General features: G+C 49.0%; 2 protein-coding genes across 11 annotated transcripts; both read right to left on the bottom strand.

Annotated features, from left to right (window-relative positions):
* Positions 1 to 32: 32 nt before the first annotated feature.
* On the bottom strand, positions 33 to 3,749 carry C20H6orf136 (chromosome 20 C6orf136 homolog). 5 transcript variants are annotated; one of them, XM_032463492.1, is made up of 6 exons: positions 3,543 to 3,749; positions 1,813 to 2,214; positions 1,434 to 1,522; positions 1,058 to 1,258; positions 414 to 483; positions 33 to 335 (listed from the first exon to the last, which is right to left on the bottom strand). In XM_032463492.1, exons 1-6 carry the CDS (start codon positions 3,612 to 3,614, stop codon positions 222 to 224), a joined length of 948 nt encoding a protein of 315 aa, XP_032319383.1. In that variant the 5' UTR covers positions 3,615 to 3,749; the 3' UTR covers positions 33 to 221. The 5 variants fall into 5 exon arrangements, with proteins under 5 accessions (XP_032319383.1, XP_006191680.1, XP_032319385.1 ...); XM_006191618.3 differs by lacking the exon at positions 3,543 to 3,749 and adding an exon at positions 3,014 to 3,504; XM_032463493.1 differs by having other exon boundaries at positions 209 to 349.
* Positions 3,750 to 3,981: 232 nt separating this feature from the next.
* Positions 3,982 to 15,606, bottom strand: ATAT1 (alpha tubulin acetyltransferase 1). Of its 6 annotated transcripts, none has more exons than XM_006191613.3 (13): positions 15,455 to 15,606; positions 14,920 to 14,980; positions 14,714 to 14,805; positions 14,530 to 14,590; positions 14,293 to 14,406; positions 14,022 to 14,123; positions 9,743 to 9,788; positions 9,556 to 9,624; positions 7,974 to 8,045; positions 7,540 to 7,783; positions 4,812 to 4,891; positions 4,676 to 4,718; positions 3,982 to 4,343 (listed from the first exon to the last, which is right to left on the bottom strand). In XM_006191613.3, the coding sequence occupies exons 1-13, from the start codon at positions 15,559 to 15,561 to the stop codon at positions 4,169 to 4,171; spliced, it is 1,266 nt and encodes a 421-aa protein (XP_006191675.2). In that variant the 5' UTR covers positions 15,562 to 15,606; the 3' UTR covers positions 3,982 to 4,168. The 6 variants fall into 6 exon arrangements, with proteins under 6 accessions (XP_006191675.2, XP_006191676.2, XP_032319357.1 ...); XM_006191614.3 differs by lacking the exon at positions 15,455 to 15,606 and adding an exon at positions 15,172 to 15,448 and having other exon boundaries at positions 4,026 to 4,343; positions 14,920 to 14,982; XM_032463466.1 differs by lacking the exons at positions 4,676 to 4,718; positions 4,812 to 4,891 and having other exon boundaries at positions 4,026 to 4,343.
* Between the last annotated feature and the right edge of the window lie 41 nt (positions 15,607 to 15,647).

Below are 15,647 nucleotides of genomic sequence, written 5' to 3'. Positions count from 1 at the left end.
AGATTCAGAGAAAGTGACATGGAAATTCGATCTCACATATTCACTTAGATTTTATTATTTACAAATTAAATTACACAGCAGCTTTACACAGCATGAGATGGACAGGAAAGGAGGAGCGAGAAGAGTGGGGGAAGCTGGCTCCTGAGGTTCTTGGCCGCCTCCACCTCCTCCTCTTGTGCGTAACGAACTCTTTAAGTGCTGCCTCCACCCCAGTTCCTGGGTCAGTCCTTGGAACACAGTTGTAAGTTGGGTTCTGGCTCCGACAGCCCCAGAGCCACCAGGGCTCCCACTAGCAGCTTCTTCACAGGCGTTGGGGGTGAATGTGAAGGCATCAGCTGCAGGGAGAAAGCTTAATGCCGGTTGGTAGGATGTTCTACCCTGTCACCCCACCCCTCTCCAGCCCTGGGACTCACTTTGTCTAGGCGATGGCGACAAATGAGGCCATTGGAATTCAGGTAGAAGGTGGAATAGGCATCATAGGTCCTGGTGAAGAGAAGAGAGGCTTACCGGACAAGGTTTAATTCAAGCATCTGTTTAGTAGGTCCTAAACTTTGCTACATATTAGACCACCTGGGGGTCCTTTAAAATTTCTGAAGCCAGGTTACACCCTGGCCCAATTAAATCACAATGTCTGGCACCAAATTTTCTTTAAAGATCCTCAGATGATTCCACTGTGCAACAAAGTTTGGGAACCACTGGTTTGGGCTGAGCCTAAGAATTTCTTGGGATTCGACTCTGTGCCAGAAATTTACTAAGCACTTTATCTAAGGTGTGAGGCACAACTTATGAGACAGGAATTTTCATCTGCTCAGTAAGTATTTTAGTATTTATGTGCCAAGTAATGTACTTGAAAAAACTGAGTTCAGAAGCCTCCTAATATACTCAGAGTCCCTATTTTTGTTATATTTAAGTAGACTTAAAACAAGATCCTGCCCTCAAGGAGCCTGCAGTCAAGTCAGGGGAGATGGAGGATTGTTTAGGGGACCAGACCATAGATTCCTAAAAGGGTCAGATTAGGAAATTGATTTTAGTGTGTTTCCTTTCTCACTTTTCTTACCGGTAAAGTTCTTCCTTATCACGCTTATAGAAACGCAGAAAGAGCAGATGGATGGGCAGCCCCACAAGCCGCCAGCGGGCTTGCAGGGTCCAGTTCTCAGGGTGGCGGGTCAGCTGTAGAACCTCCAGCCGAAGTTGTGCAAAATAGTTCCAGGCCAGGAAGCGGCAGAGGGTCAGTGACAGAATATACCATGTCCGGCCCCTAGGAAGAAGGGATGGGAAAGAAATCTCATGATGGCAGAATCAAAAAACCAAACTGGCCTTAGTTGGAAGAATGGGGAACACTTATGAGAAGCAGCCTAGAACCTTCTCTAATAAGTGAAAACAGCATTGGGTCCTCTTCCTCCCCAAGGCCCTACCCGTTCCTGGATTCTCACTTGGTACGTATGTTCAGGATCTCATTGATGAATTCCACATCCGATGAGTAGAGAGTGTAGTCGTGGGAGTGAAGGAAGAGATTGGGAAGCTAGGTGAAAGAAGAAGACGTGAGAACAGGAGAAAAGAAAAGATGACCCTATTTCTCAGTTTTCTGTATTCAGTGTCTCCTTATTCCTCTCTGAGTGAAAGGTTATCTCCTCCCATGTTTTTAACTTCCCTAATCCAAACTAAGAAGCGTCTTTTCCTTGAGAAATGTTTATATTTCTATGCATGTCACTCCATCGTGGCTCCAAGAAAGAATCCAGTTGACTAACTCCCTATTTTTAAGAATCACCTCCATCTCTTCCCATTTTGGCAGAGACTTTTGAACTGCCTTACCTCTTGTCTCAGTCTCTCATACATGACAGCTAAGTGCTCCTCCATACTCGGATCTCCTGATGGAGTGGCAGGGGAAGGGTGGGCAGTCCCAGGGGCTTGGAAAGGTATCAAAGCCCCAGGACAGGGCCAGGGAGGTCCCTCAAATAGGCTCCGAAGCCCATCCAGACAGCCACTATGTAACTCAGGTCCTGGTCCCTCCTCCCCCATTCCTGGGGGGAGAACCACCCATGGTGAGGTGAGGGCTTGGACCTGAGGGAGAGGTAGTGGGGGAGCTCTGGGAAGCAGCCGTGTGGGAAGGCATGGGGGTGGGGGAGACCAAAGAAGAGGCAAAGGTGGAGAAGTGGTTGCAGTGGAGAGGGGCCAAAGGGGTGGGAATGGTAGAGGCCGTGGAGAAAGCTGGTCCTAAGAAGGAACAAAAGCAAAAAAGTTAAGAATCCAGCTGCTTCATGTCCCTCCATCCAAACTGCCCATTAACCTGCTTCCAATCCCTCCTGCTCCTCTTGAGAGATGGAATTACTAGAGGAAAAATTCACCTCCATCCCTACTTAAAACAGGAGGAAATACTCTCCTGCGACATAAGTACAAGTACCTCCCCCAAAACATTAGCAAATACCTTTAGATTTGTTTAAGATTCCAACACTGTTTAGGGGCAGGTCTGCCTCTCTTATAGCAAGAATCATAATACATATTTGAAGAATGAACAAATGAGTGAATAACAGCTTTTATCGTACAGTGGAGGAAATGATGTGGCCTGTACCACAATTACACGAGTAAGTGTGTAAGGCAGTTGTTGTATGGAGAAAAGAACATCCAACAGGAACTAGGAGACTTGAGTTCCGATTCGATCATGTGGCCTTAGGCACTCTAATTCCCTAAGCCTGAGCTTCCCATAAATGTCCCCCTATAAACGAGGACGATGAGGCCACACTGAGTTATTATGAGGACTATATGAGATAATAAATGTAAACAAAACTTTGCGGCCTGTAAAGCAGTATATACATGTAAGCTTATTCCTTGGGCTACCTCTAATGACACGTAAAAGCCCAGGAGACCGTTAAAGGCTGGACCTCATTCCCCTGGTTTACTGACACTTCGATGAGGGGGAGGTCACCCAAAGTCAGGCCTGGCCCGAGTCCCTGCGTTCCCAAGGAACCCCCCGAGGGGTTTCATAATCGGGAAGGCGGGCGGGCCGCGCGGGTACCTCGGTCCCCGACGGTGTCCCCGAGGCGCCGTCTCCGCCGGGGGCGTGGCCATCTTGCCCGCCCGGGCGCAGAGGCCCGAAACGGGTCCACCTGGGCCGGCCTTCCCGCCGGGACCGCTATCCGGGTGCAAGATGCGCGGGCTGCAGAGTGCGGCCTGCAGGTCGGTCTGGTAGGCTCCCGGGCGGCGCCGTGAATCACTCCGCCCCCTGCCCTTCAAATCACCTCCAGGCACAGGTAACCGCGGAGACGCGGGCGAAATGAGGCCGCGACTCGCCGCCCCAGCTTCAATCCCGCCTGCCCCCCGGGACCCGGGAGAACCGACCTCCAGTGTGCGCCAGGGCTGGCAGCCCCGCCCTCGGATCCCTGAGACCCCTGGCCCCTCCACGCGCCGCCCCGCACAGGTGGGAAGGAGCGGTGGGAGTCATTGCGCCTGCGCGGGACGAGCGCGCGCTCCGCCCCACGCGCCGGCTCTGAGGAGGGTCTCTCCCCGCCCCCTCTCCTCCCCTCCCGCTTCCCCTCTGCTCTCACCTGGGGACGAGCCTGGTAGGCACGGAGGCAGGGGCCCAAGCGCCGGGCCGCCCCCCGGCTGGGCTGGTACATGATCTTCCGGGAGTGGAGAGAGCGCCTCCCGTGTCCGGCCTCCGGCCTCCCAGGGGTGAGCGCGCCCCGGAGCCGGCTTCTTGAAGGGGAAAGGAGGGGGGGTGAGGGACTGAGGGCAGGGAAACGGGGATGTTGCGCGCTTGCGCACTGCGGCGGGTTCCAGGGAGGCGATGAGGCGCTGGTTCTGCAGTAAGTGCGCCTGCGCTCGCCGGACGGGAGGCTGCCTCAGAGCGCTTGCGCAGTAAATAAGCGGCCTTGAGCTCGGCTCACTTGTGGCGCTGGCGTAAAAGGGACCGACGATGGGGCTCAACCGGCTGCACGAAGAGTGAGGGGTGGAATTGAAATAATGACAATCACGTTTCTCAGAAACTCTCGTGATAAAAATAAATACTTTATTGCTCTGGTTAAAAATAAGATACAAATGACTTGGCACGGATAAGAAAGCCTGTCGAATGAATGAAATAATGAATACATTTAATACGAGGGCAGCCTTGGCCATGTCCTGCAGTGAGAGAGAAATAATACTGACTTTGAAGGTGTGAGGGGTGCTGCGGTCACCAAGGCCTGGTGCTGCGACGTTCCTGCAAGTTTCGAATGAACCTGGCGTTGAACATGTCCCCACCCACTGTCCAGGACTGGGCTGGTGGGGCCGGGGCCTGTGGAGGAACTGTGTGCATGGCTTCCTCCCCAGACCCATCCTGTGACAAGACCTGCTCCTCACTGGTAGACCTAGTAGGTGGGAGGGAGATTAAGAATGGGTTATAGGGGTACCAAAGAGAGAACAAAGATCACAGCTTCTTCAAGGTCTGTCTGGCTCCTTTGTAGAGGAGGACATATGATGGGGTATGAGGCTGGAACCATTAGTGCTATGTCCAAACTTGAAACAATTCAGAGAATGCCAAAGGGAAGCACCAGTGTTGAACCAATGGGGAAAGAGGCTTTGTGGGAGGAGCTGGTGTCTAGTGGAGAGTGAGATTTATGAGGAGGAAGTAGCTGAGAGTGATGTTAGGAAAGGAGTCAGAGGTGGTGGGAGGCTGGTAGGGGAGGGGCTTAGACCTCACCTATTCTCTGTTTCCTGTTCCCCCTGCTTCTGTTCTTGGTTGCCTGTGGAAATACCAGGCATGTGTACGGGGAGGCTGGAGTAGGTAGTGAATAAGGCCTACTTGATTTGAGGGGAAGGAAGGATGAATAACTTACCTGTATTGGGGGATGAGGAATTCAACCGCCCATGGCGGCTGTAGTAGCAGCTTTGGGCTACCAGCCCTGGGGGAGTGCCCCTGTAGAAGAAATGTGAGATGATGGGGAAGAGGCTGCAGGAGGAAAGATGAGTGGGTATGGAGGACTCAGAGGAGTGGAATAAAAGGAACAGCACAGGAACAAAGCGGGGGGGGGTGGGGGGGGTGGTAGTTGTCATTCCTATGGGGTTTTAATCTAAGTTGTGTCCCAGAAAAGGAAAGGGAGCTCACTTTATACCCCAAGATTTTCTGCAGCAGTCCTGATTTGCTGCTTTACTCTTTCTAGTTGAGGTAATATGTTAAAAGTAAGGCAAACTGTGATCTAAATCATGTCATATAAACAGATTCACATACAGGGAAAAAAAATTTTTTTTTTTTGTTGGACCAGGTGCTCTGATGTTTGGTTTGGAAAACATGGTTACCTTAACTATAGGATACCCCAGCCAGAGGGAAATCAGGAATGGCAAGGCTGAATTTAGGAGGAAAAGGATTGTCTTGAGAGAGAGATCCAAGGGTTTAGTGGGGGAGACTTGAGGAAATCAGAGCAGGAAGAGGAATCTGGAAAACAATTAGGGGACTGTTATCAGGATGCAATTAGTGGATCCCAGAGATGTTGGGGAATCTTGACATCTCAACAAGAGTTGGCCTTGGGTGAAGGGTAGAAGTTACTAGGGAGAGTTGGAGGTTTCTGGAGAGATAGAGAAGTAGGTATAGAAGCCTACACGGATGGATCCAGTGACTACATGAGTGGAGACAGAATCTGCAGGAGAAGATCCAGCAATGAAGATGGGGACGGGCAGACACCAGATCCTGCAAGGGGAGCTCTAAGACTCCTTGCTGGAAGATCTGCAGATCTCAGAGGTGAGGAAGAGAGAGGGACAGAGGTCTTCAGATCCTAGGAAAATAAGGGGTGACGCACAAATGAGGCTGAGACCTTAAGGTTTGGTTTTCTTTTTTTTTTTTGTAGTTTTTTTCATTGAAAATGTCCATTTAAAAAACACAAACGAATTCACACTTTATTCAGACAACACTGAGAGGGAGAAGAAAAAGGAGTGAGTCGGAAGAGAGGGAGATCCTGCTCCCAAGGATTTTGGGGAACACAGTAGGGGCACCTGATCTAGCACACATTCAGAGGGCAGGGAGTGGGGAGGATGTTCTATTCCCTGGGTACAGAGCAGGGACAAAGGTTCTTGCTATTGAGGAAAGAAAAAAGGAAGGCCAGAGGAAGAGTTCCCCCATCATCTCAAGACAATCTCACACGACAGGAATCTATCAGCATCTAGCTACTGGGGAGGGAGGGATGTGAGAGGTTATTCCAGGAGCTCATAGATCCTTGAAACTCAGGCTTAGCTTCTGAAACTTGGCTAAGAGTGAACTAGGGTGCTTGCTGGATCTACTGCCAAGAAACAAACTCCCTCACAGAACCTGGATGTGGGGGAAATGGTGGTGTCTGTAGAAGTGTGGTGAGTCTTTAGAGCCCCAAAGCAGACATCAGCTCGGGGGTTCCCTGACATACACATACATGAAACGTGGAAATGAAGAGTTTGGCAATGCTGAGTGGATCCTTCTGGGGAGCTGGGAAGTCCCTGTCCTGCTCAACTGCACTGCTCTTAAGCAGAGCTCATTCACTGGCCGCTTAGCAGGCCGACAGGGTAGGTGTGGTCGGCAGGAGAGAGCAGTATTAGAGCTACCAGCAGACAGTGTAGAGGGACTGTGGGATTTATTCCATGGACAAGACTCTTTAAAAGGTTTCCTTGGCAGAGGCGGCCCTTGGACCTTCCATGGTGTTCTAGAATCTGACAGCAAGCAAGAGCAAGAGTGTGCTTCTCTGGATAATTAGTATGAGCCGCCCAACCAAGAGGTCTGGCAGCGAATCAGGCTGTCCGTGGGAGGGTGTTCAGAGCCCAAGTTAGGAGAGAAAGAGTGCTTTCTGTGGTAAGAAAAGCTACAAAGTATTAGGCCATCTGGGACCCTAACAACCCAGTTGTCTAAGGAAGGGGAAGAGGGAATCCTAAGGGCTGTCAGGTTCCTCTAGATGCTGGGGAGGCATGGGAGAGCACATTCGGGGTTCTCAGGGAGAGGGGTCTCTGCCCTCACCAGGTACCCCAGGGAGGGGAGGGGTTAGCTGTCTGTCAGTATCGACTCTCATCAGAGCGGGGAAGTGAGCTGTGGAAGGATGTATGGACAGGAGAAGGGGAGAGGGAAAATGGGGGAGAGAGAAAAACAGAAAGAGGTCAGAGGTGAAGAGAAAGCCGGGGAGAGAATTAAGGAGAGGCCCACTCTCTGCCTGCCAGGATGAGCTCCTGCCACACAAGACGCTGACCTGGGGCTGTGGCTCCCGAAACTGTGTCAGAGATATTGCCCCTTCCCAGCAAGTGCCAAACCACGATTTCCCCAATCTTAGAGGCTCAGTTCCCCCTGCCCAATGGATCTGGCTTCTTCTGACCCTTCCTCCCAACTCGCATTTAAACCAGGGTTCCCAGACCCCAGAGAGTCCTATTCTGCACCTTCACTGTAAGTTCTAAGCCAAGCCCACATACTTTCTAATATATTCTTCTCGAAAGGTTTCAGGACTCTCCAATCCTCCTGTCCTATTGCTTCAGGTCTCTGATGGATTGAAATTGCCCTCTGCCATTTCTAGCACCCTCTCTAACAATCGTGAGGTTCTCTAACCCTGTGGCTCCTATTACCTGGTGCGGCGACGTTGGGCCGGGCTGCCCCCGGGGTCTGTGGCGAGCAGCAGGCGGGCGGTGGGGTGTGGGGGGCAGAGACGCAGGGAACGCAGCAGCTCCTGCTCTGGCACAAAAGGGCGGAGGGGACCCCGTTCTGGTGAGTTTCCCAGGCTGCTGGAGCGAGGGGGTGGGTGGGCTGGAGGCGTCGCACGGCGGGGGGCCCGGTTTAGGGGCCAAGGAGGCTCCACTGCTACCTTCAGAACTGGGAGATGGAGAAAAAAGAGCGAGCGAGAGAGAGAGAGGGAGAGAGGGAGAAGAAAAGGGAAAGGGAAGAGGGTCATGAAGGCAAAAGTTTAGGGGAGGAAAAAAGAGAAATCAGAGCCTTTCAAGAGAATGAATCCTTCCCCCGGGCGAAGGCCCCCCAAGGCCCAGACACCCTATCCCGGTCTTACACTCTCGGTCACTAGAAGAGTATGGCTTTATGTCTCCCTCTGCTCTCTTGGGTGGCAGCTTCCTCGCTGGAGCTGGCAGTGGAGAGGACACAGGCAAGGCAAGCATCAGGAGACATCCTTTGCACCCCTCCTCCCAGCTACTGCCCCCACGACCCCGAACCTGTTCCCCAACACCACAGTTCCTCCTGGGAAAGGAGAGTTCAGCTCCACCGCAGAAAGCAGCTCTGGGGCAGTGCCATCACACCGAAAGGGGATTTGGGGGGAATGCTGGAGTACTTTTGAGGAGAACCAGAAGGAGGAGGCCAAATGCAGTTAGGACGGAGGGATCGGGGGAGACTCTGGGGCCTGGGAGATGCAGGGGAAGGACAGCCAGGGGAGGTGAGCTCTTACTGTCAGTGGGTGCTGTCAGGCCCCCCTGGGATTCTGGGGCAGTGGAATGGTCCCAGCTGGGCCAACAAGGACCCCAGGTCCCTCTAGATGAGATAGACAAAGCCCTTGATTAATCAGAAGTTGCTCTGGAGAGGTCAGGGGAGGTTAGGGTGGGGCAGAACCTCTCCTTTAGGTGCAAAGATGGGAAGAGATTTAAGTTTTATTAGGAAAAAATAAAAGGATGAGGAAGAAACACAGACATCTGAAAAGGAGTGACCAGTGTAAATGGGAGGCTAATGGATTGTCTAAGCTCAGCCTCTCACCTCATTTCTCTGCTTGCCCCTCTCTTTCCCTCTCAAGAGATTCTTTCTTCATCATGTGTGGCAAATGAGAGACTTTCCAGTGGATCCACTTAAGTTTTAGGGTCCCACCCCTGTGGACCTGAGTCCTCACCGTCCTGGTTGGCTCTCTCTCCCGCTCACAGCCTTTGGTCAGCAGGAGCTAGATGGGGGAGCCTTGGAAATCAAAGCGAGCCATGGATATGAACTGCCTCTCCATGCCCGACACTGGTAGACGAAAACCACTGGTAACAGCAGTGGTGGTTATTCCCTTCCCTGACTACAGAGGAGGTGAGAGCTAGTCTTTAGGAAAGGGGCCCTTCTGTGTAAACAGACAGGGCACAGCCAGCAGAAGGCTGTGTCCCTCCAACTTGAGGAGGAGGAAGGAGTAGGGCACAGCCAGGCAGGGAGGGTGTGTGTGGGAGGATGGAGGGGGGAACCTAGCAGCATTTCGGTACTTCCTAGGTTTGGTTTCTCTAGATCAATTTCATTATTTGGTAGGAAATGTTATAAATTCTGAGTGTTATGTTCTAAACGTAATTATTTAAACTTTGGACCCTTCATGTCACTCTTCTATGACTGGAAACGGAGGGGCTGACTGCACGTTCCTGCCTGACTGGCTGACAGAAGCCTGGGGGGCTTACAAAGGAACATGACATGGGTTATCAACTGTCAAGCAGGCCCCCAATGAACTTGCTTAGTTAAAAGTCTTGCCAAGTATAAGATGCACTGAGCTCCCATGAAGGCAAAGGAAACGGGTACTGATTGCTGGAGACCTGGGTTGCTTTAGAATTTTCCCAAATTGTCCACAGATCGCACTGTGCTCCCCATGGACATCATCGCACTACAGATCCACCCGTTCAATGCAGCTTTACCAGCGGGCATAAGATCGACCGCAGCAGCACGAGAGTGTCGAGATGCCCTCAGAGAGGTAGCAGGGGGCCCTGTGAGGAAGGAAGCGGCGGTGCCCCTCAGTGAGGGGCCGGTGGGAGCAAGAATCCACTTTTTTCTTTTCCCTCACCCCAACTGTTTGACCAATACACACAAGGCGAGAGAACTTACGATGCTGATGCGCAAAGAAGCCTTCGAAGATCACAAAGTTGTTCACCTGTAAGACGAAACAAGCGAAATACAGTTGTCCATTTAGCCACTTTGCACACACCTGGGTACAGAGCCCTGTGCTAGAAAAGCCACAGTGGGAGGAACAAAAACCAGTCTTCCTGTCCCTGTGGACAGACAGGCAAAAACTCAGACCCTGACAGGCTGATCCTGAAGTTGAATTGCGAAGGACCTTGAATAGCCAAAATAATCTTGAGAAAGAATACCATAATCGGAGGATTCATATTTCCTGATTTAAAAACTTACTACAAAGCTACGATAATCAAAACAGTATGGTAGAGACATAGGATAGACATATAGACCAATGGAATAAATAGAGTCCAAAAATAAATAAATAGAGTCCAAGGTGTCTATGGTCAACTGATCTGCAAGAAGGGTGCCAAGACCATTCAATAGGGAAAGTATAGTCTCTTCAACAGCTGGTGCTTGGACAACTGGATATCTACATGCAAGACATTGAATTTGGACTTCTACCTCCACCACACACCAAAAAATAACTAAAAATAGATCAAAGACCTAAATGTAAGAGTTAACACTATGAAACTCTTAGAAAGAAACACGAGAGAAAGTCTTGATGATCTTGGGCATGGTTTCTGAAATATGACACCAAAAGCACAAGTAATATAAAATAAATAAATTGGACTTCATCAAAAGTAAAAACTTTTGTGCTTCAAAAGGCACTAACAAGATAATGAAAAGAAAACTCATAAAACAGGAGAAAATATTTACAAATCACCCATCTGGTAAGTGTATTGTATCTAGACTATATTAAGAACTCTTCCAACTCAAGAACAGACAAAAACCACAATTTAAAAATGGGCACAGGACTTGAACAAATGTCTCTCCAAAGAAGATATACAAATGGCCAATTAAGCACTTGAAAAGATGCTCAACATCATTAGTCATTAGGGAAATGCAAACCAAAACCACAAAGAGAACAACTTCACAACCATTATTAATGCTGTTATACAAAGAAAAAAACAAACAAACAAACAAATCTTGGTGAGGATGTCGAGGTACTGAAGCCCTCATACATTGCTGATGGAGATGTAAAATGTGCATTGTGGAAAAAGTTTCTCAGTTCCCCAAAAAGTTAAACACAGAATTACCACAGCACCCAGCAATTCTATTCTTAGGTATATACCCAAGAGAACTGGAAATATATATGCTTGGAGACATGGCCTGCCCAAAGCCAAGTGGCTACAAGTGGCAGAACTGGGCCTGAAGCCCCAGACTCATGATTCTAGCTGTGGCATTTCAACCAGGAATACAGTGTAGTCATTCAAGTGGGCTATGGGTTCAAATTTAAGTTCTAACACTTATTAGCTGTATGCACTTAGTCAAGTCCCCAATCTACAGAAATCTAAAAATGGGGTCAATAATAGCAACTACCGCAAAGAAATGTACAAGGAATTAACAGAGATGATGTATGTAGATACCACACAGAGCTCATGAAACATCAGTCATTATTATTTACACTCTAAACTGCCCTGCTTTTACGTGTTACCTGGGCAATGCATTTGATGCCAGTTACTGTGTTCCTTCTGTTGCTCTCTGCTGCCTCTTAATGGAAAAATTATGTCCTATTCTGGGAGGACATTCCAAGGAGACCCCGTCTATCTCCTGTGTTGAATCTGCTGGGATGTCTATCAATCTACCTTCATCCTCCCCAACAAGCATATGCCCAGCACTCCAGCCACACAAAACTGCTTGCATTGCCCTGAAAGGTAGATTAATACCCCTCTGACTTGGCTCATGCTGGTTCCTACATGGAAAGCACTTTAGCCTGCCCATTTCTATCTGCCTGACAACACTCACCTTTCAAGATTAAGCTTAAATCAAGCCTTTCTTTAGCCAATGGAACACGCACCACCATCTCCTTATGCCTCGTCTGTAAGCACATCAATCAAATCACATTATAATGGATTAACTGTGCTCCTATCCAAGGCTCACTTGTCAACCCAATCCCAAGCCCACTCAACCATACTGCTTCAGCAATTCTCCCCCACCTTCTCTGATATTGTCAGCTTTTCTCTCTACTGAGTCATTCTTATGCTGTTCATTCTTATGCAACTGAAAAGAATCAACCCTCTCTTGATCTACATTCCCCTCTAGCTCTTGCTTTATTTCTGTTTGCCTTAAACCAGCATTTAAAAGAGTGGCCTATTCTTGCTGTCTCCAGTCCCAAGCTTCTCAATCTGCTAAACCCACTTCATCCAGGCTTCCACCCACCGCTGCACTGAAACCACTAGTCAGGATGACCAGTGGCCTCGGGCAAATAAATTCAACAGTCACTTCTCAGACCTCTTCTTACCTCACTGACCAGCAGTATTTGACTTGGTAAGCCATTCCTTTCTACTGGAAACATTTTCTTCACTGGCCTTGCAGGTCACTTGTAAGTTTGTATCTACTTCACAAGCCACTCCTTGGTGGCATTTGTTGGTTCTTTTCTTCCCTAATTTTTTTTTAACATTTTTTTTTTTATTGAGTTATAGTCAGTTTACAATGTTGTGTCAATTTCCAGTGTAGAGCACAATTTTTCAGTTATATATGAACATCCATATATTCATTGTCGCATTCTTTTCCCCTGTGAGCTACCACAAGATCTTGTATATATTTCCCTGTGCTATGCAGTATAATCTTGTTTATCTATTCTACATATGCCTGTCAGTATCAACAAACTTCGAACTCCCCCAATTTCTTAAAAGAGTGCCCAAGGGCTCACGTCTTTGGATCACTTCTCTATTGATACTCATTCTGTGGCAATCTCATCCTGTCTCACCCGTTTTAATACCCTACCTATGTGTGCTGAAAACTCTCTGCCCCAAACCTCTTCTCTGAACTCCAGGGAAGTACCCAGCTGTCTACTCAACCTGGACTCATCACAGGCATCTCTGATTAACATATTCAAGATGGACTCCTACTACTGCCCCCAAAAGCTGCTCCACCTACCATCTCAGTTAATGCAACTCCATCCTTCCAAGTGCTCAGGCCAACAACTTTAGGATTATTCTTAACTCTCTCTCTCTCTCTTTCTTCACAGTCTATCAAGAAATCTTATTTGCTTTAACTTCAAAATACTTACAATTTGACCACTCCTTACCACCTCTACTGCTACCATCTTGGTCTGAGCCACCACCATTTTTCATCAGGATGGCTGCTTCCTAACTGGGTCTGCTTGCTTGTACCCTCACCTCCCCTACTGTCTATTCTTAACAGGCAAAGTGATCTGGTTAAAAGTAAATTACATCATATTACCCCTCTGCTCAAACACCTATGATGGCTTTCCTTTTTTCACTTAAGAGTAAAAGCCAAAGTCTTTGCAGTAGCCTATAGGGCCCTAAGTGTCTTTCCTCCCCTGCTCCTGCTCTAATTGCACCCACTCACTCACGCTGCTCTGGCCACACCAGCCAATTTTCCAGGAACACTCCAACCTTATGGCCTTTGTACTAGCCATTCTCTCTACCTGGGATGCTCCCTCTCCAGATATTCCTTGGCTCTTATTCTCACCTCTTTAAGTTATTGCTCAAGTGACACTTTCTTAGTGAGGCCTTTCCCACTAATCCCATTTAAATCTGCAATCCCCCACACTCCTACCCTCACCATGGCCCTCCCAAGCCCTCTTACTTGCTCTCATTCTCCTAGAGCACTTATCATCAACCATAGTATATACTGGCTTATTATGTTTGTCTGTCTCCCCAACTAGAATATAAGCTCCACCCATAAGGACAGAGACCCTTACTTGTTTTATTGAGTAAAGTACTCCTAGAGCCCAGATCAGTGCCAGGTGCTCAACAAATATATATTGAATGGATGTATAGCATTAGCAACATTCTACTGCATCTGCTTATAAACAAACCACCTTTCCCCTAAACTGGCCAAATCTCCCTGAGGACAGGGAATGTGTATTATTCTGAGCCCTTAATAAATGTCGGTTGACTAGGTAATGGCCTGGGTGAAAACAAGATGAAAATGAGCTGGCTGTGTTTGGGGCACAAACATAATTTTAGATGTACAAAACAGCCCATGATGAAGAATCAAAAAAGATAAGAGTGAAACAGCTGCAGGATAAAAGATGGTACCACAAACACATACACATGTATAAAGAATCCTATATGGTGGAGAATAAGGAGTGCTCAGAAGATGCCACTTCTTTGCCCTCAAATAATAAACACAGTAAATGGGAATGCTCAGTGGGGACCTATTCTCTGAAACCTCTAACCTGTGGGACTGTGGTCTCCAGATTGTAGTGTTTATTCAAGAACTTCAACAGCTTCTGTGAAGGTCGGTCAATGGCCAGTTGGTGTGGTTCAACTCGCTCCTTCTGCAGGGAACAGGAGACTCAGGGGAGGAGGAGGTGTGGGCAGAGCATGCCAACAGGAACTCAGTTGCCTGAGGGGGCGGGAGGGTGGAAGGCAGGGCCTCCAGGAGGACTCAGGACAAGGGGCCTTTGCTCTCCATTTTGCATGAACTGGTGAAGAGATGAGCAATACCTGTAGCATATACTGGAAGAGTTCTCGCCCATGGCCGTGGCGCTGAAGTGACTCGTGGATGTAAAAGTCCAAGATGCACAGTGGTTCTACCTCATTGTGAGCCTCACGATCATCCTAAAAGGTAAAGGAACAACAAATATCTTTTAGGATCCAGACATTGCTGTCACCTTCCAACCTTCAGCACTTTTGTTCTCAGGAACCAAGGCAGATTAACTCTCAGTTTTCAGTAACACTCACCAGTACAAAGAGTTTCTTGTATCCAACTTTAAGGAAGCCAACAATGGCTCCTTTTCCTGCCCTGTAGGAAAAGAAAATAATGAACAGTAATGAGCAGTTATCTGGAAGAGGTAGAGTCAGAAAAGAGAGAGGGACTGGAGGAGGGAGGAATTAAGTACAAGGTGGAAGAGCATTTGGCACTCACGGTCGAGCTGAAGTATCTTTCAGTACATACATAACGTGGCGGTTACTCTGCATCCTTGATGCACTGGTGATGGGAGCAGGAAGATGCTGGGCCTGCCAGGAATTTGAACACAGACTTTCTACAAATCCCTCCCAGAGGAACCAGGCCTCCCTTACCAACTGTCCCCAGACAGGCCTCCCCTTTACCCCGTGTAAACTCTCCAGTACCTTAGCAGAAGCCTTGCCCAGTTCATCTACAATAGTCATAATTTGCTGCTGCAGGTCAACACTACAGAAAGAGAGGAGACAAAGAGTCAGATACTCACTGTACGAAAGTGTGCTGGGCAGTCATTCCTTGGGAACCTGGGCCATAACCCCAACCCCAGTTCAGTACTTCAGGCTCTCTGCCTTTACCTTGGAGTCTTCCAGTTGGATTTCCCACCCTACTCTTTTGGCACCCCAACTTTTGACACAGCTCCTTTCAGTGTGGTACACTCCCTCCTCCCATGAGGTTATCGTGGAGAAGCAGGAAGGGGAGGTCAACCACATCCTTCGGTTGGGACCAGCATACTGGGCCAAGGAGTGAAAGGTCACAGAATCAAGCCCATCAACCCCACTAGAACTAGGATCAAAGGTCACCAAAAAGGGGGGCTAGGACCGTAAAAGGAGCGGTCACTAGTCAATGAGAAGGGGGCGTGGTGCCTGGACCAGGTTTCGAGAGGAACCGGGAAAGAAGGGCCGTGGGGCGGGCTTGAGATGTCACCGGGCCGGCGTTGTGGTTCCGGGTCGGCGGGCCGGGGGCCGTAGGTGTTGGTCCAGCACCGTGATCCGCTCCGGGAGCAGCGCGTCCACATCGAACGGGAACTCCATGGCCCATTGTGCGCGGCCGGACCCGCCCCGCGCGACGTCACTTCCGCTCCTCCTTCGCCACTCCGCCCCGCCCTTCGCAATATTTC

This window comes from Camelus ferus, chromosome 20 (assembly GCF_009834535.1).
Source record: "Camelus ferus isolate YT-003-E chromosome 20, BCGSAC_Cfer_1.0, whole genome shotgun sequence".
Classification (NCBI taxonomy): domain Eukaryota; kingdom Metazoa; phylum Chordata; class Mammalia; order Artiodactyla; family Camelidae; genus Camelus; species Camelus ferus.
Note: the sequence above shows the minus strand (reverse complement) of the source record. Positions and strands in the feature narration are given on the sequence as shown.

Excerpts from the sequence above, each read along its gene's own strand:
- C20H6orf136 (XM_032463492.1), bottom strand. The coding sequence starts at position 3,614 with ATGTACCAGCCCAGCCGGGGGGCGGCCCGGCGCTTGGGCCCCTGCCTC. Across the intron at positions 1,523-1,812 it reads ATGAGAGACTGAGACAAGAG|CTTCCCAATCTCTTCCTTCA; the intron begins GTAAGGCAGTTC and ends TCTTTCACCTAG. Across the intron at positions 1,259-1,433 it reads ATCCTGAACATACGTACCAA|GGGCCGGACATGGTATATTC; the intron begins GTGAGAATCCAG and ends CCTTCTTCCTAG.
- ATAT1 (XM_006191613.3), bottom strand. The coding sequence starts at position 15,561 with ATGGAGTTCCCGTTCGATGTGGACGCGCTGCTCCCGGAGCGGATCACG. Across the intron at positions 14,407-14,529 it reads ACAAGAAACTCTTTGTACTG|GATGATCGTGAGGCTCACAA; the intron begins GTGAGTGTTACT and ends TTTACCTTTTAG. Across the intron at positions 4,719-4,811 it reads TTCCTCATCCCCCAATACAG|GCAACCAAGAACAGAAGCAG; the intron begins GTAAGTTATTCA and ends GTATTTCCACAG.